This window comes from Jaculus jaculus, chromosome 4 (assembly GCF_020740685.1).
Source record: "Jaculus jaculus isolate mJacJac1 chromosome 4, mJacJac1.mat.Y.cur, whole genome shotgun sequence".
NCBI classification, from domain to species: domain Eukaryota; kingdom Metazoa; phylum Chordata; class Mammalia; order Rodentia; family Dipodidae; genus Jaculus; species Jaculus jaculus.
Genome location: NC_059105.1, coordinates 13,696,654 through 13,720,976, shown reverse-complemented (window position 1 = coordinate 13,720,976; position 24,323 = coordinate 13,696,654). Strand labels below are relative to the sequence as shown.

At 51.3% G+C, this 24,323-nt stretch overlaps 1 protein-coding gene and 1 pseudogene across 5 annotated transcripts; both read left to right on the top strand.

The window, feature by feature from the left end:
- The first annotated feature begins 5,688 nt into the window (after window positions 1-5,688).
- LOC101607267 lies at window positions 5,689-8,147 on the top strand (annotated as a pseudogene).
- Window positions 8,148-14,803: 6,656 nt separating this feature from the next.
- On the top strand, window positions 14,804-23,832 carry Dnajb2 (DnaJ heat shock protein family (Hsp40) member B2). Of its 5 annotated transcripts, none has more exons than XM_045147358.1 (10): window positions 14,804-14,871; window positions 15,205-15,306; window positions 15,829-15,938; window positions 18,030-18,083; window positions 18,237-18,359; window positions 19,864-19,956; window positions 20,161-20,260; window positions 20,361-20,431; window positions 21,707-22,672; window positions 22,949-23,832. In XM_045147358.1, exons 2-9 carry the CDS (start codon window positions 15,242-15,244, stop codon window positions 22,060-22,062), a joined length of 972 nt encoding a protein of 323 aa, XP_045003293.1. In that variant the 5' UTR covers window positions 14,804-14,871; window positions 15,205-15,241; the 3' UTR covers window positions 22,063-22,672; window positions 22,949-23,832. The 5 variants fall into 5 exon arrangements, with proteins under 5 accessions (XP_045003293.1, XP_045003292.1, XP_045003294.1 ...); XM_045147357.1 differs by having other exon boundaries at window positions 15,802-15,938; window positions 19,867-19,956; XM_045147359.1 differs by having other exon boundaries at window positions 15,802-15,938; window positions 21,707-21,910.
- The last annotated feature ends 491 nt before the right edge of the window (window positions 23,833-24,323 follow it).

Genomic DNA, 24,323 nt, shown 5'->3' with positions numbered 1-24,323 from the left:
CCTGCAACTACTTAGTGAATTCCAGGTCAGCCTGAGCTAGAGTGAGATCCTACCTTGAAAACCCACCCCCGCAAAAATTCCTCAGTCCCTTAAAAATACATTTTACACAAGACACCCACCCATTTGTCATTTGTATAGTAGAATTAGTGATACTTAGGCTAATTCTGAGATCTACGAATTCAAGGGCCTCGTAGAAACAAAGTTGCCTTAGGAATTATAAAGCAGCCAGGCATGGTGGTGCATGTCTTTAATCTCAGCACTAGGGTAGCAGAGGTAGGAGGAATGCTGTGAGTTGAGGGCCAGCCTGAGACTACATAGTGAATTCCAGGTCAGCCTGGGCTAAAGTGAGAACCTACCTTGAAAGACAACAACAGAAAAACAAATTATAAAGCAGAATCTGAGTGTGGTGGTCATGTCTGTAATCCTAGCACTTAAGGATTGCTACACGTTTGAGGCTAGTCTGGGCTACATAGTGAGTTCTAGACCAGCATGGTCTAGAGTACCTGTCTGTCTAAATATACATATGTGTGTGTGTGTGTGTGTGTGTGTGTGTGTGTGTGTGTGTGTGTAAAGCAGGCTAGTGCATCTATAACTTGCAATGAATTTGGGGGAAACTTTTTTTTTCTAGCCCAGGTTGATCTGGAATTTACTATGTAATCTCAGGGTGGCCTCAAACTCATGGCGATCCTTACCTCTGCATCCCAAATGCTGGGATTAAAGGCATACGCCACCATGCCCAGCTCCTGGAGTAGACTTTTAAGAATAATTATCAGGGGCTGGAGAGATGGCTTTGTGGTTAAGGCACTTGCCTGCAAAGCCAAAAGGACCTTGGTTCGATTCCCCAGGACCCACATAAGCCAGATGCACAAGGTGGCACATGGATCTGGAGTTCATTTGCAGTGGCTGAAAGCCCTGGCACATCCATTCTCTCCCCCACCCCTCTATCTCTTTCTCTCTCTCAAATAAATAAATAAAAACAAAATATATTAAAAAAGAATAATCATGAGCTGTAAAAAGAAAGAAAAAGAAAAGAAATACCCTGAAAGTCACACCTCACATTCACACTTGTAATTCCAGCACTTGAAAGGTAAAGGCAGGAAGATCAGGAGCACAAGGTCAACCTCCACTATGCAGCAAGTTCAAGGCCAACCTGGGCTACATAAGACTGTGTTGTGTTTTTTTTTTTTTTAAATCAAACATCAGGGACTGGGGAGATGGCTCAGCAGTTAAAAGCACTTGCTTGCAAAGCTTGCTGGCCCAGGTTCACTTCCCCGGCACCCACATAAATTTGAATGCAAAGTTGTGCATGCATCTGTGATCCCAACCCACCTTCAATGATGGGCAGCAGAGCCAGGAGAAATCGAAGAAGCTCACAGGTCAGTTAGTCTAACATTCCTTTGTAGTCTGGCCGGAGACCCTGTCTTAAAGAAGGTGGATACAGACACTTTGAAGTTGTCCTCTGACCTCCACAATACACTGTGGCATGCACACTCCCCCCAATGAATTAAAAAAATTACAAATCAAACAAATATGCAATCAAGAAAATCAAGGAAAAAAAAAATAGGCCTGACACTGCTTGTCATCTTGTTTTGCTTGTGAAGAGCAGCAGCAACTCTGGACCAAGAACTGAAGGAAGTTCCTCTTGTGTGAACCTCACAGTACGCCCTCTCTCCACTCTACCCATGAGAAACTAGAGCAAGAGAAGCATGCGTTCATAGGTATTAGATGCCATTCCTTATGCTTCATGCCATTCTGAGCTTTACCCAGAATGCTGTGGGCTTTACCTCTTGCCTGAGGATTCATTACTTCTGGACCACTGCAGACATCTTAGACCCCCTCACACTCCACTTCCCAACCTCAAAAGGTAGAGCTCTGGGGGCTTAATTGACATGAATCTCCGACCTCGAGAGTCTTCATATTCAAAGCCCACAGAAGCTCGAGCTATGTCATCTCACCGTCTTCCTCTTCCCATTACAACTGCACTTCTCTTTCCAGGAATAGCTTTATTTGGAGCAGGCCATGAATTTGTGTCTTAAGTCACCTTCATCTTCAGCCCTAGTCCTGATGACTATGTCCCAAGGCATAAGATAGTTTGTTCCTGGAACAAAGCCCTGTTGATCCAAACCTGTATGAAAGTTTTAAGACTTAGCAGGGCCTACTTTAGCTAAAGACCAACTGGAGAATTTGGGTAGAAGACCTTTTGGGCAGTTTGAATGTAGCATGCCTGGGAGATACTCAACTGTGGATGCCTGCCAATCAACCAAGTTTGTTCTCTTCTCAGTTTTTACTTCTCCTTGACCATGAACATTGGAATTGTGTCCCCCTGCTTGTGGGTCAGCTGGATAGGTACCTAAGCTATCTGTGGATTGCCCCAAACTCAGAGCTAAACTCAAGATTGTGCTCTCTCCTTGGGTTTGAGGTTCTTTCTCTTTATCTTCATTTTCTTCCCCCCAGTCTTCAATTCCATGGCCAGCCAAGATGACTTCCTTGAACATTCCTCAACTCTCTTTCCCTCTTCTAGCTTCAGCCCCCTTATTCTCCCACCTGTGAAGGGTAGGCCGCCACCAGGAAATGGGATTGTGTGACTAGCAACAGACACAGGCCTGGATGGTGTGTGGAGTTAATAGTCCTGGCCCCTCCTCTGCCTACCCCACCTGGCTCCCCTGTTTGGGCCCAGTGCCTGCCTGCTGCTCTGTTACCAAGTCAACAGGCCAACCCTCCCTGGGGAACCTTTTCTGACAACATTCCCCCCTGAGTGCCACCAGAGAGTATAAAGAGGTCAGGAGTGAATCTCTCACAAATCCATCCTGCTCCTGTCCAGTTGCCGATGTACAAATAGCAGATCCTAGCAACCTCCAGCCATGCAACATGGTGAGCAAGGGTGGGGGGGTGTCCAATGGACCCATAAAGCTGGGGTGAGGGACCCTTGGGAGTGAGGTGTTCTTGGGGTTAGAGCATTGAGGTGTGAGGGAGACAGGAAGAGGCTTCCAGATGTGTAATGGCCTGGTATGTGCTGGTATGGGGGAGCATGCATGGGACGGTCCAGAGGTGGATCTGTCTAGGCTTAAAAGCGGGTCTCAGCCGGGCGTGGTGGCGCATGCCTTTAATCCCAGCACTCGGCAGGCAGAGGTAGGAGGATCACCAAGAGTTCGAGGCCACCCTGAGACTACATAGTGAATTCCAGGTCAGCCTGGGCTAGAGCGAGACCTTACCTTGAAAAAAAAAAGAAAGAAAGAAAATGCAAAACAACAACAACAAAAACCAGGTCTGCTGAAGGGCTCTGAATTCCGGAGCGGAGAGGGGCGTGCGTGATGAGCAGAGCCTGAGAAGAGAGAGTAGCCGCTTTCAAACCCTGTCCAGAAGCTGCTGTGCCCTGGTCTCTCCCGCAGCCCTGCCCTTCTCCTGCGTCTCGGACCTCTCCTTTCAGATCAGCGGGCGAGAAAGGGAGGGGAGGGCAGTGCTGTGTCTATCTAGAGCTGCTGCGCTACCCTGTGCCGTGCATGGGGCACATTTGATATGTTCAACTGTCTCTGCCAGGCAAGATAGAAGAGCAGTTAAGGGCATGGCTGGAGCCACATGGTCCCTGCTCTCAGTATGCTCATTTTTGTCCACGACCTTGAGCAGGTTGCTTAGCCTTTTTCTGAGGGTGAGTTTCCTGCTCTGTAAAACAGGGGTGGGAAAGCGTCCACCCAAGGGGAATGTTGTGAAGATGAGATGATACGTATGTGAAACATGTCAGGCTGGGATTGGCATCTAATTAGTGCTTATTAAACTGGAACTAAACAACACGACAAAGCCCGCTGGGCAGGCGATTATGCCACATTCACAGAAAAAGGACTTCTGGAAGCTCAGGTGAAGCAAAGTGTGTCCTGAGGCTGAGTTCTTTGTTCCACACCTGTGGCCCCACAGCATGGAGCGTCTCTCCTAAGAAGCCTGGGACACCCACATAGGCTGGTAGTTCCGGGGGCCAGAACCATGTCTGATTTCATGGGCAGGGCCCCAGGAGGCTCAGAGGTGCTTCGCCTGGTGCTGGTTTTACAAGGCAAGAGAGCCCTGCTCCCCGATCTGGGGAGTTCTTGAGTACTTGTATGCCTAAGTTTCTTCCAGCTCAACTAATTACCTTCTTTTATCATGACATTGGGGACTGGGGGTGGAGGAACGGGAAATTAGTGGGGCGCTCCAACAAGTATGCTGGACCCTAGAATGTGTGTAAGGTACTGGGTCAGGTTCCTTGCATCCATTCATTTAACCCTCATAGTTGTTCATTCTAGGACAGGGATCTTATTGTCACCCCTCTTTTGCAGGGAGGACATTCACGAAAAGGTTAAGAATCTTTTGAGGGAGGTTAAGAATCTTGTTCAAGAGGAGTGGAGAAGTCCTAGGGCTCAAATATAGATTATGTATGGATAAACCTCAGTCATCCAAAAATTATATGTACATATTGAAATGGGTGCTCCAGGGACTCCAGTCGCTGCAAACAAACTCCAGTTGCATGCACCATCTGGCTTACGTAAGTACTAGGGAATTAAACCTGGGTCCTTGGGCTTTGCAGGCAAACACCTTAACCGCTAAGCCATCTCTCTAGCCCCCTTGTGTCGTATTTTAAAAGTCAGCGATGAGTTAGAATTATGGAGAAAGCATCCTCATTAACCATTGCAAAATAACCAATCAGATGTGGTGGCCCAGATCTGTAACCCCAGCTATCCCAGGGGCTGAGGCAGAAAGATCATGAGTCAAGGCCAGCTTGGGCAACTTAGTGAAATCCTGTCTCAAAACAAACAACAACAACAACAACAATGGCTTGGGGATGTAGCTGTAGTGGCAGAGTACCTGCTCAGGATGTGCCAAGCCTTAGGTTCAACTCTCAGTGGTGAAAAAATCATGATAGTAATTATTTCATCCACTGAAAAAGACATAAGGAATAATATCAGGAATACTGGCAGCCATGACTGACAGTGAACTTCTCCAATGGCATGCACTTCCCTCCCTTGCCAGAGAGTATTATCCCAAATTTGGTTTTAATGTCTTCTTTTGCTGCCTCTGTCTCTATGCTGCTTCCCTCACCACTGGCTTTCCATTCCTACTGGAATGTGGATGGGTTGACTATCACACCCTGCCAGACCCTTCTGGCCCTCTCACATTCCTCACTGAAACGCTTAGTCACTGAGTAAGGCTCTATAATCTTAGGTCTGCCCACATCTACTTCCCCCAGAATTGTGGCATATCCCCTGTCAGCCAATATCTGTTGGTCTTCAATGCCACCAGTAAATGCTTAGACACAGGGGGTAGGGCCAGAGAGCAGAGTCCAGGTTCCTTGGCCTTTAGCCAAAGAAACCACTCAAGGCAGGCAGGCAGGCAGGCAGGAAGGCAGGCAGGCAGTCAGGGCACATGTCTCTCGTTCATTTGTGTGTGAGAGAATATGGGGGGCATCAGGGCCTCTAGCCTCTGCAAACAAACTGCAGATGCATGCACTACTACCTTGTGGCATCTGGCCTACATGGGTACTGGGGAATTGAACCTGGGTCTCAGACAAAGTGCCTTAACCACTAAGCTATCTCTCTGGCCCAAGACACATGTCTCTAAAGATGTCCTTTGCCCTCTGCCTGCTCAGCGTGAATGCATCTCAGTCCATGTGGGGCAGGCCCGTGTGCAGATTGGCAATGCCTGCTGGGAGCTCTACTGCCTGGAACACCAGATGGGCAGATGCCCAGGGACAAGAAGACTGGAGGAGGGGACGACTCTTTCAACACCTTCTTTAGTGAAACTGGGGCTGGAAAACACATGCCCCGTGCTGTGTTTGTGGACTGAGAGCCCACTGTGGTCCGTGAGTGGTGATCAGCCTGTCATAGCCTTGTCCCCAAGTACACAAGGCCTGCTCTATCACTGAAGAGTACAGGAGTTAGCTGGTACAGCCTGCCAACTGCTGCAGCACATTAGAACTCCAGACCTATAGAATCAAAGTTATTCACCACCCGAGTCCCAAGGCCACCTGCATCCCTTTCCAGGCCACTGGAAAGTGTGTCCAAGCAGGGTCATGACAGCAGCTTTGATGCACCTCCAGCTCCAGGGCAGAATCTGTGGCCTGGTGATTGTATTCCTTCTGGGTTCCTGGAGGTTTGGGGTCCAAAACTCTGATCCTTGCAGATGACGTTCACACAGGAACACACCGCCAGCTCTTCTATCCACAACAGCTCATCACAGGCAAGGAAGATGCTGCCAACAGCTATGTCCGAGGCCACTGCACCATTGGGCAAGGAGCTCATGGAGCTGGTGCTGGATCAGATCTGGAAGCTGGTGAGGGAAGACTGAGAGCTGGGGTAGGGAGTCTGGGTTCCTGTAGCAAAATGCTCTGGAAGGAACTTCAGGCCCTGCTGGATTGTGGGGGGGGGGGCCCACTGTGCACTCTGATCAGGGGAGGCCCACTGTGTTTCTAGCCTGGAGCCACATTCTTCTTTACTGCCATAGGAACTGGCCAGTGCTGGGCACACGACCCTTTGTACAAACGCGTTGTCTGGCCAAATTATGGAAGTCCGCAGACACCCTCAGGATAGATTATATATCGCAAGAATATGGGAAGGAACACCTGTGAAAATCAGGGGTTCCCAGAAATGCCAACCCAAGGCTCTGTGATTGACTGGCTTCCAGTGAGGATTATTCTAGATTGCTGATGTCTGTACAGAAGCCCTCCAGAAATTTCTGATGTCATATCTAGGGCCATAATCACGAAGCTGGTTGGGGTTGTAACTTATGACAAAAGGACCCTATTTTAAGCTTCAATCTGGGCACAGTGGGGCACGCCTTTAATCCCAGCACTTGGGAGGCAGAGGTAGGAGGATCACTGAGTTCAAGGCCACTCTGAGACTACATAATGAATTCCAAGTTAGCCTGGGCTAGAGTGAGACCCTACCTCAAAAAAAAAAAAAAAAAAAAAAAAAAAAAAAAAAAAGATTCAAGAAAGCTTTATGTCATTTATTTCAGGAGAGGAAGAGGGCCAAGAAACAACAGCAGCAGAAAAAGAGTGGGCTCTTCCCATATGGCTCTCTTGTGCTCTTAGAAGTTCAAGAATTTCATGAAACTCTAGGGACTTGGAAACAGCATGGCTGGGTTCTCCCTCTTCCTTTGCTGCTCTGCTCTCCCCACATTCCCTTCTCCTTCTCTAAGTAGGCTGACCAGTGCACAGGGCTGCAGGGCTTCCTAGTATTCCACAGCTTCGGAGGGGGCACAGGCTCAGGCTTCACCTCTCTGCTGATGGAGCGGCTCTCTGTTGACTATGGCAAGAAGTCCAAGCTGGAGTTCTCCATCTACCCTGCCCCTCAAGTGTCCACTGCTGTGGTGGAGCCCTACAACTCCATCCTGACCACCCACACCACCCTGGAGCACTCAGACTGTGCCTTCATGGTGGACAACGAGGCCATCTACGACATCTGTCGCCACAACCTGGACATCGAGCGCCCCACCTACACCAACCTCAACCGCCTCATCAGCCGATCGTGTCCTCCATCACGGCCTCCCTGCACTTTGACGGGGCCCTCAACGTGGACCTGACCGAGTTCCAGACCAACCTGGTGCCCTACCCCCGCATCCACTTCCCCCTGGCCACCTATGCGCCGGTCATCTCCGCAGAGAAGGCCTACCACGAGCAGCTGTCAGTGGCAGAGATCACCAACGCCTGCTTTGAGCCTGCCAACCAGATGGTGAAGTGTGACCCCTGGCACGGCAAGTACATGGCCTGCTGCCTGCTCTACCGCGGCGATGTGGTGCCCAAGGATGTCAACGCCGCCATTGCAGCCATCAAGACCAAGCGCAGCATCCAGTTTGTGAACTGGTGCCCCACGGGCTTCAAGGTTGGTATCAACTACCAGCCGCCCACTGTGGTGCCAGGGGGTGACCTGGCGAAGGTGCAGCGAGCCATGTGCATGCTGAGCAACACGACCGCCATTGCTGAGGCCTGGGCCCGCCTGGACCACAAGTTTGACCTGATGTATGCCAAGAGGGCTTTTGTACACTGGTATGTGGGTGAGGGCATGGAGGAGGGGGAGTTCTCTGAGGCCCGGGAGGATGTGGCTGCCCTGGAGAAGGATTAGGAGGAAGTGGGCATGGATAGTGTGAAGGGGGAGGCAGAGGAGGCGGCGGCAGGTGAGTACTAGGGGACCCTGTCTATCTGTGCTGAATAAATTGCTGTAGCCTATTGTCTCACAGGACTCTTGTTCTCTTGGGAACATTGGACTTTTCCTTCATAAAATAAGGCTGCTGACTTAGCCTGGGATCCTCATAAAGTTGCCCTGATTTTAGATTTCATTATTGCACAATTCCAAGGAGAGAAGGTGACTGTAAAGCAAGAAAAGGCAAATGCTCCCTACAGAAGATGCAGCTGGGACAAAGGCATCTTGGGGCCATTGTTGGGTGAGCAGGCAGGCAAGGGTGTAAAGGTGGGGAAGCTTGCTCACGGGCTCTGTTCTGTTCTGTTGATTAAACCTCTGCCCCATTGGGCTGCAGAGATGGCTTAGTGGTTAAGCTGCTTGCCTGCAAAGCCCAAGGATCTTGGGCTCAATTCTCCAGGTCCTACACAAGCCAGATGCACAAGGTAGCACATGTGTCTGGAGTTCATTTGCAGTGGCTGGAGGCCTGGGCATGCCCATTCTCTCTCTCTCTGTCTCTAATACATAAGTAAAAGAATTTTTTTTTAAAAAAAAAGGGCTGGAGGGATGGTTTAGTGTTTAAGGCATTTGCCTGCAAAGCCAAAGGACCCACGTTAGATTCCCCAAGATCCACGTTAGCCAGATGCATAAGGGGGTGCACGCATCTGGAGTTTGTTTGCAGTGGCTGGAGGCCCTGGTGTGCCCATTCTCTCACTTTCTCTCTGTCAAATAAATAAATACGAATGTTAAAAAAAAAAACACAAAAACACAAAAAAACCTCTGCCCCATTAAGCACGTGTACTGCTCTGCACACACTTGGGCTACTGCATTGCACACAGGAGCCTGGGGAAGGAGGAGGCACTGTGAAGTTGACTGGAGATCAATCACTGAGGGCTGCAACAAGAGCCTTGGGTCTGTGGCTCGTGCTCACTGGCTCCTGCTGGGATCTGGAGATTGGTCGTGCCCAGGCAGGAGGTGGGTTATGAGGAGAGACAAGCCAGCTGGCATTGCGGAGACCCTATTTTGGCTCCCTGTGCCGACAGGTCTCAGGCCAATGTTGATTCAAGTTGCCCATCTCTGCCTGAGAGGGGGCGCATCAGCTATTCTCTTAATTCATACGGAGGAACAAGGCCATTATAGAGGGGAAGGATCATGATCGTGAACCCATGTGGAGCAGCAGCATAGCTGGTGGAAGAGCTTACTTCTCTGTCATCTCCAACGACGCTTTTGCCTTTTGTTTGTTTTTTCAAAATAGGGTCTCACTTTAGCCCAGGCTGACCTGCAACTCACTCTGTAGTTCTAGACTGGCCTCAAACTCACAGCGATAAAAGGAAATAGATTATTCTGAGCTAAACATGAGTGACCGTAATCTAGGCGCATGGACTCAAGTTACCCTGCGTGACGCGTTCCCCAGGCAGCATATGTAGAAGCAGCTTATTTTGGCAGAATAGCTCAGCTACATCCTTAATCCATCTTTTTCCTCACTAAAAAAGCTATTTTTAAATTTCCATTTTTTTTTTAAGGTACAGTTTCACTCTAGCCCAGGCTGACCTGGAATTCACTATGTAGTCCCAGGCTGGCCTCAAACTTACACTGATCCTCCTATCTCTGCCTCCTGAGTTCTGGGATTAAAGACACGTGCCATCACACTGGGCTTAAGTTTTAACTTTGTGTCCATCTCTTCCTCACCTGGTTTCAAACTTGGGGACAGAAGAAGGTTACACTGGAGCCCTTTAAATTCCAAGAAATTGTTGTCATCTGTTGAGCACCTACTGTGTGTAATGCCTTTGTATATCCATATCTTGTTTATCCCGAGATGGCTCTGGTCGTCTGGTCACTATACCCACTGCAACAGAATCTCCATGGGGACAAAGGCTCTCCTCCCTGCTCTGCTCTCAGCACCCCAAATGCTGCTTGCTTTATCAGACACGCCATAATTGTTGAAAGAGCTGGTTACGAGAATGTCTGTTTTATAGATGTGGAGCCTGCGTGTCTTGCACAATGTTACCCAGCTAGGTCAGCCGGAGCTGGAGTTAGTGCTGTTGTCCCCTTCACTAGACAATCTCTCCTCCCGCCCACTGGCGCCAGGCTCCCCTCCAGACATCACCTCTTCTGGCCTGTCAAGTGCCCAATGCCTAGACTGTGACTCAGGCACCCTGAGGGCAGGGAGGAGATGATGCCTGACACTCCTCTGCCAGGCTGTGGTGTATATGGGATCAAGGTGGGGCTCAGGGCCCAAATTAGGGCAGAAGTTTCTTGGGAGAAAAGGCCTGGGCTGTCACTCCCCTTTGGAAGGGTCTCTTAGTATCTCATAGGAAGTGGGGCAAGGACCTGGGACAGCCCAACAGGAAGGGCTGAAAGGCAGGAATGTCACTTGTCAGAAGGGCTAGATGCCAAGGCAGGTAGCCAGTGTCTCCTTTTGTTAGCTATATCGGGTGGCTGTGTAGCTGACTCCTTTCAGCCAGGTCTCCCTGCTCATACCCCATGCTGGTATGCACGGGCAGGCCTGGTTTGGATGGGGTGTAGGATGGTGTTGCAGTCAGGTTTGCATTGCTGGTAGAAATCACCCGACCAAGAGCAGCTTGTGGGAAAAAGAGGTTTATTTTGGATTACATGCTTGAGGGGAAGCTCCACGATGGCAGGGGAAAATGATGGCATGAGCAGAGGGTGTACATCACCCCCTGGCCCACATAAGGTGGACAACAGCAACAGGAGGGTGTGCCAAACAGTGGCAAGGGGAAACTAGCTATAATAACCATAAGCCCGCCTCCCAAAATACACTGCTTCCAGGAGGCATTAACTCCCAAATCTCTATCAGCTGGGAACCTAGCATTCAGAACACCTAAGTTTATGGGGGACACATGAATCAAACCACCACAGATGGTGACATGGCAACACAGACCTCCTACAGAAGCTAGAGGCACCACCTAACCTGGCTCCTAAGGACTCCCTCGGTGCAGGGGAATGCTTTCATCCCTGATGCTTCTAAAACCAGAGTACAATTACCTCCTGCAGGCAGACACCTGAGACCGGCTCCCAGCCCTAGATTCCACCCAACAAATTTCTTCCCTTACTCCTGCTGTGTCAGGATATGCCTGCCTCCAGAGCTGCGTCTCCTGCCATTTCCTCCTAGAACACCAGCTCCCCCTCCCTGCTTACATCACAGCCATCCAGAACCCATCCGGCGCCTAGGAGCTTTTCCTCGGTCGACTACCATCTGCCTGTCCCTGTCACACATTTGGCACTTGGTGTAGGCTGCCTTGTACAGTAGCATGTAGCTTCTTATCATTGTCCTAGTTCCTCAGCTAAGTTTAAATTTCTTTTTTTGTTTGTTTTTTGAGGTAGGATCTCACTTCAGACCAGGCTGACCTGGAACTCACTCTGCAGTTCCAGGCTGGCCTCAAATTCACAGTGATCCTCCTACCTATGTCTCTGAAGTGCGGGGATTATAGGCGTGTGCCACCACGCCCAGCTTTCCTAATTTTTTAAAATAAATTATTTGTGTGTGCATGACAGGGCCTCTTGCCACTGCAATGCAAGCAAGTGCCTTTAGCTGCTGAGCCATCTTCCTAGGCGCCTCCTTCTTCATGTAATATCACATAGCTCATAGGCGCTATACAAATGTTTGCTGAGCTGTGAGAAAGTAGTCTGAGGGTAGCCTTGAACTCACAGTGATCCTCCTATCTCACTCTTGACTTTTATACCAAATGTAAGCCCCTTGGCCTTTTGGGTCAGTTGGGACTTACTGTGAACAGCAGAAGCTAACTCTAAAGTTTTAAACAGTAAAACAAAACAACAAAATCCAGGCTGCAGATATGGCTTAGTGGTGTCTAAGAAGCTTAAGGATCCAGGTTCAATGCCCCAGTACCCAGTAGTGAGATGCACTAGGTGGTGCATGTGTCTGGAGTCTGTTTGCAGCGGCTAGAGGCCCTGGTGTACCCATTCTCTCCCACTCCCTTTCTCTTTCTCTCTTAAATAAATAAATAATAAAATCCAAGCTAAACCCAGTAACTCTGCCACCCACCAAATTAGCAACATAGGAGGCGAAAGAATACCAAGTCAATCACTACAAGTGTAGTAGACAGTTGCACGAGGCTGCCATGAACATCCAACCAAACACAGTTTATGGGAGGAATAGGATATATTTCAGGTTTACATATCCAGGAAACGTCCAATGATGGAAAAAGCTAACCTCCTTTCACAGATTAAAACAAACAAAACAAAACAAAAACACAGAGAAACCACCAAATAGCCAACACACACCAAAAGCTGCAGACAAAAACCAACAGCAAACAGGGACCCCACCAAAGCTCAGACCTCTCTGTCCGCCTTTGGGCTGGAATTCAGATCTGCCCCCAGTGACATACGCCCTGTGGCAGGAGTGGGCCTGCTAGAGGCTCAAGCTATAAACTCAATTTTAATAAAACACCTGAATCTATGGGGCCACATATTCAAACCACCACAATGAATGCTGGCAACCAAGGCTCAGCAAACAGGTTGGCACCAAAGGAAGCGTGACAGCCAGTACCACAGTCAATGACAGGGCACAGGGTGGCCTGTGTAGGAAACCAGTGTTCTCTCCACCCCTGTACTGCCCACCTTCCCTCACTATGGACATTGAGGCTACTTCCTCCCCCAGACACTAGAGGGCGCTGCAGACCCCATGGCAAGGCTACCGATCAGATTTCTCAGTGACCTACACCTGCTTCTACAAGCCTTGCTCCAGATTTAAAGTCCCAGTTGCAGCAGCTCTTCGTTGGCAGAGCTTGTGCCTTTGCCTGAACCCTTGGGCTCTGTGGCAGGTGGTCTACCTCCCATAACAACCCACACAATAGAAATTCCCCAAATGGGGCTGGGTAGATGGCTTAGAGGTTAAGGAACTTGCCTGTGAAGCCTAAGGACGGAGGCTCAATTTTCTAAAAGCCAGGTAAGCCAGATGTACAAGGTGATGCACACATCTGGAGTTCGATTACAGTGGCTGGAGGCCCTGGCACGCCCATTCTCTCTCTATCTAGCTATCTGCCTCTTTCTCTCTCTCTCTCTAAAATAAAGAAATTAAATAATATATATATATGTTTTTTAATTCCCCAAATGGGGCAGGAAGTTCAGCTGGTGGGCTGCCAGGCAAATTTCACAATGCATGCTGCCTTCCTCCCTCAGGTCCTGTTCGAGTCCCTTTGATGAAGCGTTCCCAGGTCACCCATGCTGACACACTTCTCTGGACTCATATAACCATGAGTCCTTGGGTCCACTGTGACGCTAGAAATGACTACACTAATGACACCTTCTATCTACCACACTTCAACTTTCAAACAACTCTAGGTGTTACCTATATTTAAGGAGAACAAAAACAGTCCTTCGAAGCTTCCCCGTCACACAGAAGTGCCAGGTTGAAAACCCAGGTCTACCTGTTAGCCCTGTGTGATTCAATGAGCTCTTGCCACGGACTGCTACGTTGGTAAGTTCCAGCTTGGCGACGGCCAGAGACCGAATCACTTCCTCCTCCCCCCTGCCTCAAGTGCTGGGAATTGAGACTCAGCAAGGCCTGAGGAGCAGTAGGCAAACAAGTAACCTCGAGCTATGCTCACAGCCCCACATTTCTCTTAGAACATCCTGGCACATCTCGTATACAGAAGGTGCGGTGGATTGGCCCAAAGTTATAAAACAGGAGCCAATTCTGGAAGCTTCCTTAAGTTTCTCATGTGGTATGAACCCTGTGTCATTGTGAGGTTGAATGGGCCTATTCAAGATCAACTGGGGAGGAAAATCATGAATGACTCTGATACTTTCCTTTTACCAAACTCCTTTAACCTCACCTTTCTAGAGTCAAAACTGTCACCAAGACGTTAGCATAGTCCACCATGCCTGGCTTCCAATGGTGTGTGTGTGTGGGGGGGGGGAGATTAATGAGTGCTCTAGGGCCTTCAGCCACTGAATGAACTCCAGACGCATGGACCACCTTGTGCATCTTGGGTGGGTCCTGGGGAATTGAACCTGGGTCCTTTGCTTTCTTGCAGCCCAGCGCGTTAACTATCTAAGCCATCCCTCCAGGCGCTTTGAACCCTGACTCTTGCCCTACAAACCAGCGAGGTAAGAAAGGAGGGCACGGAATTCTAAAATTTACCTTTCAGTGAGGGAAGGAAATGGTTATCAAGTAAACGCTAATGCATGAAACGCTATTATTAAAAAGCAGGTTGACCTACTCTGGAAAGCTAGGGCAGCCTCTTGAGGGGCTGGAGTTAAAAGAGAAGGCAGGAGGGGAGGAGCGCGGTGCAGATGGGAATGGACGAGGAGTCCTCGAGCGCACGCACCGAGCGGCGCAGAGCCCAGGGGCCCGGGGGACGGAGGGCATCGCGTCTGCCCACGGCAGCACCAGCGTCGGGGCGCAGCGCGTCACGTGCCGGCAACGACGCCCTGCAACCAGGCCTCGGGAATCCCACCCGGGGCCGCGACGTCGCGCGGGGCGCAGCTGGGAAGCGGCCGGCCCCGCCCCCTTCTCCCGGCAGCCCGTGCGGCGCCCCCCCCCCCCCCCCCCCCCCCCCCCGGCCTCGGCGGCGCGGGCGCGCTCGGGCGCTCTGGTACTTTCCGAGCCGCTGACGCACGCCTGCGCGCACCGCCCGGCCCGGCGCGCCCTACGCAGCAGCCCGGCCGCCGCCCGCCGCCGCCGCGAGCTCCGCGGCCCGGGCCAGGCGGTTCCCCGCGGGGGGCAGGGGCGGGACTCCCGGCCGTGGAGGTGCGCACCCTCCTCCGACACCCACCACCCCCCCCCCCCCGCACCCCGGAGCCCGGGCAGGTTGGGGACCCGGTCAGTCTCCTGCTGGAGTTCGCCGGGTTCTGACTGGGCTTCCCGGGCCCTGCGCCCAGTGATAATACAGCCTGGGCGCCGGCCTGCAGGGGCAGATAAAGCCGCGCCGGGAGCCTTAGTCACGGGCTGCAGGCTCGGCCCCGTGGGCGCACCGCCCCCACCCCACCCCCTGCTTCCACCTCCGAGCGCCCCAGGCATCGGCTGTGCTCTCTTCCCCCCCCCCCGCACCCCCGACTGCCTGACTCCCCTTCTCTCCTGCAGCCCCGGACGAGGCCCGCCTGACGCCTGACCAGTTGCCATGGCATCCTACTACGAGATTCTCGACGTGCCGCGGAGTGCGTCGGCTGATGACATCAAGAAGGCGTAAGTGCCTCGGTTGTGCGTCAGGAAACCTGGCACCGCACCCCCTCGGCGCTGTGGGTCTTCCCGAGGGATGCCCGGGGGGGGCATGGGTAGCAAGGAGACCCCCACCGCTCCCGGCAGTGTCCAAAGAGGAAAGAAGGGCTGCGAGCCACACTATGGGTCCTTGTCGAGGGTCACTCCAGTCCCTTCCCTCCACGCCCCTAACCCTCAGCTTCTAGACGGGGGGGGGGGGGGGGGGGTTTCCTAGCCCGCATTGCGAAGATGCCCAGGCGCGATGGGAAAGGCGCGTCCTCTGTAGCCCTGTACACTGAGCCCTAGGGAGGACTTAGAGTGGAGTATTCTCCTCTGCTTATAGCCCTGGCGTAGAGCGAACTTGCTAAAAATATGGCTGTTGTCCGGCTGTTCTGGGATCCCAACAGCGAAAGGGTGCTGATGGGCTAAGGAAGAGTGTGTGATGCGGTTGCCTGATGGTAAGATCCTGCATTTGTCCCCCAACCCACCCTCTGTGCTCACTTCCTGCAGGTACCGAAAAAAGGCTCTGCAGTGGCACCCCGACAAGAACCCAGATAACAAGGAGTTTGCTGAGAAGAAATTTAAGGAAGTGGCAGAGGCCTATGAAGTACTGTCTGACAGTAAGGCCTGGGGTCAGACAGGGTCCAACACATCTTATTTTATGCCCATCCCTCTCTTTCTCAAAGCCAAGCTTCCACCACCCTAGTCTCCTCTCTCCCTCTCTCTCTCTCTCTCTCTCTCTCTCTCTCTCTCTGTCTGTGTGTGTGTGTCTTTTAACGACTTGGCATTTAAGTGCCTCCTGTTGCTCAGGGTTTGGAGAGCAGCAGGGGCCTCACCAGGGAAAGGCCAAAGGGCACAGGAAGGGTTGCCAATGTATCCTGCACCTCTGTGTCAGGCCTCTGTAACTCATGGGTCCTCAATACTGCCAGGTTGGTTTTATTACCTACATTTTGCAGGCTCGGAAAACTGAGGCTGAAAGAAGTGAAATCATTTGCTCACAGTCTTATGGAGCTAGAAATATGAGTCCCTATCTGCCCTTTTTGTTTTTTTAGGTAGCATTTTGCTTTAGCCACGGCTGACCTGGGATTCATTGTGTAGTCTCAGGATGGCCTTGAACTCATGGTGATCCTTCTACCTCTGCCTCCTGAGTGCTGGGGTTAAATGCATGTGCTACCATGCCTGTCTGAATGTGTGTGTGTGTGTATTTAATATTTTATTTATTGATTGATGAGAGAGAAAGAGACAGACAGAGTAAAAGAGAATAGGTACGATAGAACCTCTAGCTACTGCATACAAACTCCAGAAACATTTGCCCCCTTGTGCATCTGGCTTATGTGGGTCCTGGGGAAGCAAACCTGGATCCTTAAGCTTCACATGCAAATGCCATAACTGTTGAGCCATTTCCCCAGTCCCCCCCCCCCTTTTTTTTTTTTTTGTTGGTTTTTCCTGGTAGGGTTTCACTCTAGTCCAGGCTGAATTGGAATTCACTCTGTATTCTCTGGGTGGCCTTGAACTCATGGCAATCCTCCTACCTCTACCTCCTGAGTGCTGGGATTAGAGGCATGTGCCACCACACCTGGCTTGTTTTGTTTTTTTTTTAACCAAGGATCTTGTACATGCCAGGCAAGTGCTCTGTTGGAGAGCTACATCTTCTGCAGCCCCAGGTCATTCATTTATTCATTCATTCATTCAAAGTATTCCACCTGTAATCCTACTACTCAGGAGGTGAGGAGGGAGGACCTGGAGTTCAAAGACCGTGTAGGCTATATATAGCAAGATCTTGTCTCAAACAACAGGCAAGTAAACCTCAACAAACAGAACCCTCCAACAAACAAACAGCCATCCCAGAAATAATCTGCTTCATAGTGATGGTGCCAGGCGTTTACTGGGTGTTGGGAGAACAGAAGAGGACAAGTAGGCCTTGTTCTCCATCCCGGGAGTTTATCAGACACCAGCCAGATCAAGCACAGGCAGGTTACGGGCATGAGAGCATTCCAAGGAAGAGTAGCATGGCAATGTCATAGGGAGTCGTGGCACCCGCTTGCGTGGGTGGTCACAGCGGGTCTCTGAGAAAGTGGCATCATCAAGCTAGCACCTGACTACTTGACATTTATTTGTTTGTTGAGTTGTGTAGAACTGAGGATCAAATGTAGGGTCTTGCCCATGATAGGCAAATGCTGTCCCCCCTGAGCTACACTGCTATCCCCTAGCTGACATTTATTGAACATTTACTATGTGTCAGGTGGTGTAGATTATCCCAGGTAATCCTCACAACAGCCCTAGGAAGTAGATGCTTTTAGTGTGCTCATTTTCTAAATATTTGTTATATTTATTTATTTATTTATTTATTTATTCGAGAGAAGGAGGCAGAGACACAGAGAGATAGAGAATGAGAATGAGCACGCTGGGACCTCCAGCTGCTGTAAAGGAACTCCAGACACATGTGCTTCCTTGTGCATCTGGCTTACATGGGTCCTGGGGAATCAAACCTACTTTACAGGCAAGCGCCTTAACTGCTAAGCCACCTCTCCATTCTTAGCGTACCCATTTTACTGATGAGAAGGAGCCAGTTGTATTAAAGGTTGAGCTGCTGTTAAAACCCATTTCCTTTGGATACCCTGCTGCCCCCAAGTGTCAAGTCTCTGGGAAGTCCTCTGTGGCTTAGCCTATTGTATGTGGAATGGAAATGATGGGGTTTCTTTGTTTTCCAGAGCACAAGCGGGAGATCTATGACCGCTATGGCCGGGAAGGGCTGACTGGAGCAGGTAGGTAGAACTGTGGGATGCTGGGATGGATGTGGATCACGGAGGAGAGACAGGCAGATTCTTGGAGTACATGCTTTCTCCTGGCCACATTTTATGTGGGGTCCTCTAATTCAGGGCCAGGAGTCACCCTAAGTCACCCACCCTCTCCTTCAGGAACTGGTCCCTCTCGGGCTGAAAGCGGAGGCGTGGGGCCTGGCTTCACCTTCTCGTTCCGCAGCCCTGAGGAAGTCTTCCGGGAGTTCTTCGGGAGTGGAGATCCCTTTGCAGAGCTGTTTGGTGAGTGGACTCAGAAGAATGGCTCACTTCCCCTCCCTTGGGCCTCCCTGTCCTCTGGACACTGGGAAGCACTTAGGCAGGAGGCCAGGAGGGAAGTGGAATTCCACAGGCTGATTTTCGTGTTGGGGGTGAGTTCAGGGAGAGCTGGGACAGAACCTCACACATGACAGAACCCATGTGACCCAGTAGTGACACTTCACAGACTGGCCTTATTGAATGACAACAAGAACACTTTGTTAGGCCGTCACAACAGGCACCATGGGAGCAAGACTCAAAGCATCATGTGACAGCTGTGGTAGTGTTACACCTAACAACAGACACCAGTTCTTGGGATGGTTAATATGTGCAAGAATTTTATATCCCCTAATTCTCTTAGGAACTCCTGAGCAGATGAGAAAACTGAAGCACACTCAGTTGCTTAGATCCACACAGCAAATGCCTGAGCTGGGTGGTGGGATGTTTGTCTGGTAGAACACTTGCCTAGCGCATGTAAGGCTCCAGGTTTAGTCACCAGCGCTGCAGAAACAAAAACAAAAAGAACTATGGTGATGAGAAGATTCTGGTGTCCCCCCCAACTGGGTATTGGTAGCATATGCCTGTAGTCTCAGCACTTAGGAGGTGGATGCAAGAGGATTAGTATTTCATGGTCAAACTCAGCTACATAGTGCGTTTGAGGCCAGCCTGGTCTACTTGAGACTCTGTCTCAGAAGAATTAAAAAGAAAAAAAAAAAAGACTCTGGAGACGGCTCAGTGGCTAAAGCACTTGTCATGCAACCCCGAGGACCTGAGTAAAAGCCAGAAGCTGTGACAGGCTTCAGTAATTCAAGTTGTGGAGAGAAAGGAGATGGAGACAGGAGAGTTTCCTGGAAGCTCACAAACAGCAGTGAACAATAATGAGAGACCCTGCCTCAAGAGAGGTAGAAGGCCAGGACCAACCCAAAAGTTGTCCTTTTTGTACATGTGCATGCATGTACACACAACAAAACTTTTGTTGTTTTTCAAGGTAGGGTCGCTCTAGCCCAGGCTGACCTGGAATTCACTATGGCCTCAAACTCACAGTGATCCTCCTACCTCTGCCTCCCGAGTGCTGGGATTAAAGGTGTGTGCTTCCACTCTTGGAAAAACTTTTTTTAAAAAACCTTAAAAATGATAATTTTGTATAGTAGCCCAATCAAAAACAGAAAGAAGAGGACTGGAGAAATGGCTCAGTGGTTAAGGCACTCTCCTGTAAAACCTAAATTGGGGTTCGACTCCCCAGTACCCATGTTAAAGCCAGATGCACAAAGTGGCACATGCATCTGGAGTTGGTTCGCAGTGGCAAGAGGCCCTGGAGCTCCCATTCTCTTTCTCTTTCTGCCTCTTTCTCATTAAAACAACAACAACAAAAAATCAGAAATGTACCCAGTTGCTTAGCAGCTTACATTTCTAGACTTAAAATTGAGGGCCACACACTTTTTTGAAGGAAATCTCTTCATCATGGTTAATTAATCTTTACTTCTTGCAGAAGAATTGGGCCCCTTCTCAGAGCTTCAGAACCGGAGCTCCCGACACACAGGTCCCTTCTTTTCCTTCTCTTCCTCCTTCCCTGGGCATTCTGGTAAGCACTTCCCTGACCTTTCCCTTTTTTTTTTTTTTGCAAATTCTTGAGTCCTGTAACTTTGATGTCAGCTTCTCACCTTTCCTAGCCTGGGCCTGAGGGAGGTTTGAGGGAGGCCTCTGAGGCTCCTAGTCTTCAGTAACGGCAGCAGGTAGCCACAGCCTCCCTCTCATAGCTTCCTCTCCACCTTTGTTTCACTGCCAGATTTCTCCTCATCTTTCTCCTTCAGCCCTGGGGCTGGTGCTTTTCGCTCTGTCTCTACATCTACCACTTTCGTCCAAGGACGCCGCATCACAACACGCAGGTGAGTGCTTCTGGGGCGTACAGAGAGAGGGGGCCTGTTTGCAGGGCTCAGCACCTGGACCCGTCTCTGGTTGTTGACTGAACTGGATTGTCTCCCACAGAATCATGGAGAATGGACAGGAGCGGGTGGAAGTGGAGGAGGACGGGCAGCTGAAGTCAGTCTCAATCAATGGTGAGCTATAGCTCCACCACCTGGATCCTTTCAGGGGGCACAGCCCCCATGCCCTCTACTGAGCTCTGGGGAGATGGGCCTCGGGGCAGCAGAGGAGTCTTAGAGGGCCAACTAATAGTTGCCATCACTAGCGGGGTGACTGATACTTGCAAGGCATGTCATTTATTTAATTTTAACTTTAATTTATTTATTTGAAAGTGACAGAGAGAAAGAGAGAAAGAGAGAAAGAGGCAGAGAGAGAGAAAAAATGGGCACACCAGGGCCTCCAGCCTCTGCAAACGAACTCCAGATGCATGCGCCCCCTTGTGCATCTGGCTAATGTGGGTCTTGGGGAATTGAGCTTCGAACTGGGGTCCTTAGGCTTCACAGGCAAGCACTTAACCACTAAGCCATCTCTCTAGCCCAAGGCATGTCATTTTTGTGTGTGCTTGTGTGAAGTGCTTGGGATTGAATTTAGGATTTTACACACGCTAGGCAAGCACTCTACCTTTCACCCACATTCTGAGACTGCACATCTCTCTTCTTAAAGCACACACACATACAGGATCTCCTGTGGTTTTTTATTTATTTTATTTATTTATTTATTTGTTTTTCAAGGTAGAGTCTCAGTCTAGTCCAGGTTGGCCTGGAACTCACAGTGGTCATCCTACTTCGGCCTCCTGAGGGCTGGGATTAAAGGTGTGCGCCACCATGCTCAGCTTTCTCCTGTGTTCTTACTGCAGCAGGGTAGTAAGCAAGGCAGGTAGTACTTGCCCAGTTTTTATTTGAGGAGCTGGAATCACAGCTTGATTAAGTGGCCCTCACTTCCAAGTAGGTCCTGGCTCCAGACTCTCTGGTACCACCCACAGTAAAGAGAGCCAGAATCAACTCAGGACAGAGGATTCCTGGAGCAGAGTTCTTCCTGTAGAACCACCCCTCCAGCATTGTCACCTACTGTGACTGACTCCTGGCCTGCTGATGCTGAGCACTGTGCCCAGCACTTTATGTGCCTTATTGTATGGGACCACTGAGCTTTGTGTATGTAGGAACTGTCACCATTCACATGTCCTAGACCAGGAAAGGGAGGTGTGGGAGGGTTGAGTACTATGCCCAAGTAGAGAGAACTGCTGCCTGGGCAACTGAGCACCTCCTGTAACCATTATGTTAGGAGCCTAATATATGTGCCACTTCCAAAGAGAGGCTGTAAGTGGTTAGGGTCACGGCTATGTAACATTGGCCCAGTAGGGTGCCCTGGTGCTTGGGTCTGGGACCTCATGGTGGTCGTGACTCTTACAGGGGTCCCGGACGACCTGGCATTGGGCTTGGAGTTGAGCCGTCGTGAACAGCAGCCTCCAGTCCCCTCCAGGTTGGGGGGCACACAGGCCCGGCAGGCCCCCATCCCCCGTCGCTCTGATAGTGACCTCTCCGACGATGAAGACCTGCAGCTCGCCATGGCCTACAGCCTGTCCGAGATGGAAGCAGCTGGGCAGAAGCCAGCAGGTGGGCGCGAGGCACAGCAACGAAGGCAGGGGCGGCCCAAGGCCCAGCACCAAGATCCTGACGTGGGGGGCACCCATAAGGGAGCACGAAGCGAGGCAGCCACATCCAGCCCAACCACAGAGGAGAAGGCCTCTCGCTGCCTCATCCTTTGAACACCAGGCCCAGCCTGACCTGATTCAGCCTGGGGTCTGGCTCACTGTCATCAATTCAGGGTGGAGTGTGGCCCAGGTTCCTGGAGCCTGAGCTCTCTATCCCTCCATAAGTTTTCCTCCTGGGCTTACCCCTGTCCAGTGTAAACCTGGGGCTTGCTGAGCTCAGCCTGGAGCTGATAGGTCCCTGGGTGAAGACCTGGGTGGGTGGTGTCTGGGCAGTGGAAGGGCCTGAGGAGCCTGGAGGCATGGGGCATTGCTGAGGGGTATTAGTGGTTTGGGTGGGCCTTTTGTGCCCATTTTCTGTGCCACCTGTGTTGCTGATGCTGTCAAGGAAGGAGAACCTGGTCTGGGGTGCTCTGAGCCCAAGTTGGCAGCTCCCCTTGGGGAGCAGTGCAGGCTGAGTGGAGTCTCCGCTCTCCTTGTCCAGCTGCAGACCTCTGGTTTCTGTGCAGAGCTGAGCTTTCACCATCTCTGTGCTTCCCTTCTGGTACTGCCCTCCTTCCTCCTGCTCTGCTCTCTGCGCCTCCTTGCGGGCCACATCGTTTGCTTTCATGGCTGCCTGCCTTTCCTTCCCCGAGAAGCCCCAGTGTGCCCTGGAAGATGCCATGAGGTGGGTGGGGGGAAACACTCAGCTCTCCAGTCAGAATTGGAGTCCACTTCTCCTGTCCTCCTTCCTGAGTAGAGCTAAGGCTGCTTGTCCCTAGAGTGGTGGGATAGGCCAGGGTCCCCGGGGGGCCTAGACAGGACTCCTGCCCGTACTTCTCACCCGCCAGGGTTCATTCGGAGATCTGCCCCAGGGCCAGCCCAGGTTTGCATGCTCAGCTCTGTTCTCCACCAGCTTGCTGCTGACCCTCTCTCCTGTCGCCCACCCCTGCTCTCTCCCCAGATGTGTTCTGAGCTGGATGTCCTGGATCCAGAGTTGCTGCAGCTCCAGCAGGACAGCGCCCTCCCCCCATGTGCTGGGTGGGAATACACCACTCCTCTTCCTCACCATGCTGAGTGTAGAGCGGGGGCCTGGGTGGTGGGTGGAGGCATCAGTAGTCTAAGCCTCTGGACGGTCTTCCCTGGGTGATTGTTGCCGTCTCTTGGGGACTACAAGTCCCAGACTGCAAGCCGTCATGGCCTCATTTCTGATAGATCTTGCCCCGGGGGAAGTGGCGCTTGGTTACAAAACTGTGCTTCTTGGGATCTGTAGTTCCAACCTAGGCCGCCCATCACTGTGGATAGGGAGATCTTGTCTTTTTCATGACTTATCCCTGGTAGGGGTGCTGAGAATTGTGGATGAAGGGGAGTAAGACCAGAGCCTCGGTTCCCCCGACACCTCTTGTCAGTCCCAGATTGTAGCAGGTCACCAGAGTCCTAACAGGTCGTTTCCCTGGGGGCCGCCTGGGTTCTGACAAGCCAGTGGAGCAGTGGATTGAGTAGGCTGACCCAAGTCCCAGAAGGCTGATGGCTGTGTGCTGGCAGAACTTGGGAGGGAGGGCTGCCCTGGCTGGAGTGTGTGTGGCTGGGATTGGCACGTGATGGCAGTGCCAGGCATGCTGCTGCACGAATGGCTTTCTTTGGCCTCTGACCCTGCTGCCCATGCTTTCTCACTGTCATCCTCGAGCTGCCTCCTTCTCCCTGCCTGGGGAGCCCAAGGCCAGGGAGGGCACTGGTGTAGCAGGCTGCTGCCAGCCCCTGTAACGTTGAGCCTCAGAGACCCATCAAAGCCAGCTGAGCCGAGCCCAGATAAGAGGGAAACTGGAAGTCAATAAAGCTGTTGTGAGAGCTCGGTGCCCCACGTTCCTCCTTTGGGTGACACCCCAGGCTTCGCACTTCCTTCACGACACACTTCAGCTGATCCTTCCCCTGTAAGGAGACCTGCCTCCCAGTACTGTACTCGGCAGAGCACAGCTAGGAGCTGACTCGATTGAAAGCATGCACAATCACAGCCTTAAAACTACCCCAGAGTCCCTAGACCAGGTCCCTCACAGATCTTCATGACTCACAGCCAGTGGGTGAGGCAGGGACACGAGGAATGGCACCAGTCCACGGCCCTAGAGACTGAGGAGCCAGGTCCCCTCCCCGTTGTCTGCAGCTACAGGACCGGCACCTTTGTGTTGTCTTACAGGGATGTGTGGCCCCTGCTTCCCTGACTCAGGACCCACTCTTAGCTTTCAGAATATATTTTCATTTTATTTTTCAAAGCACAGTAGCAGCCTGCTCCGAAAGGAATTTCAGGCTTCTGTCCTGAGAGAATGCTGAGGATTGCAAAATGG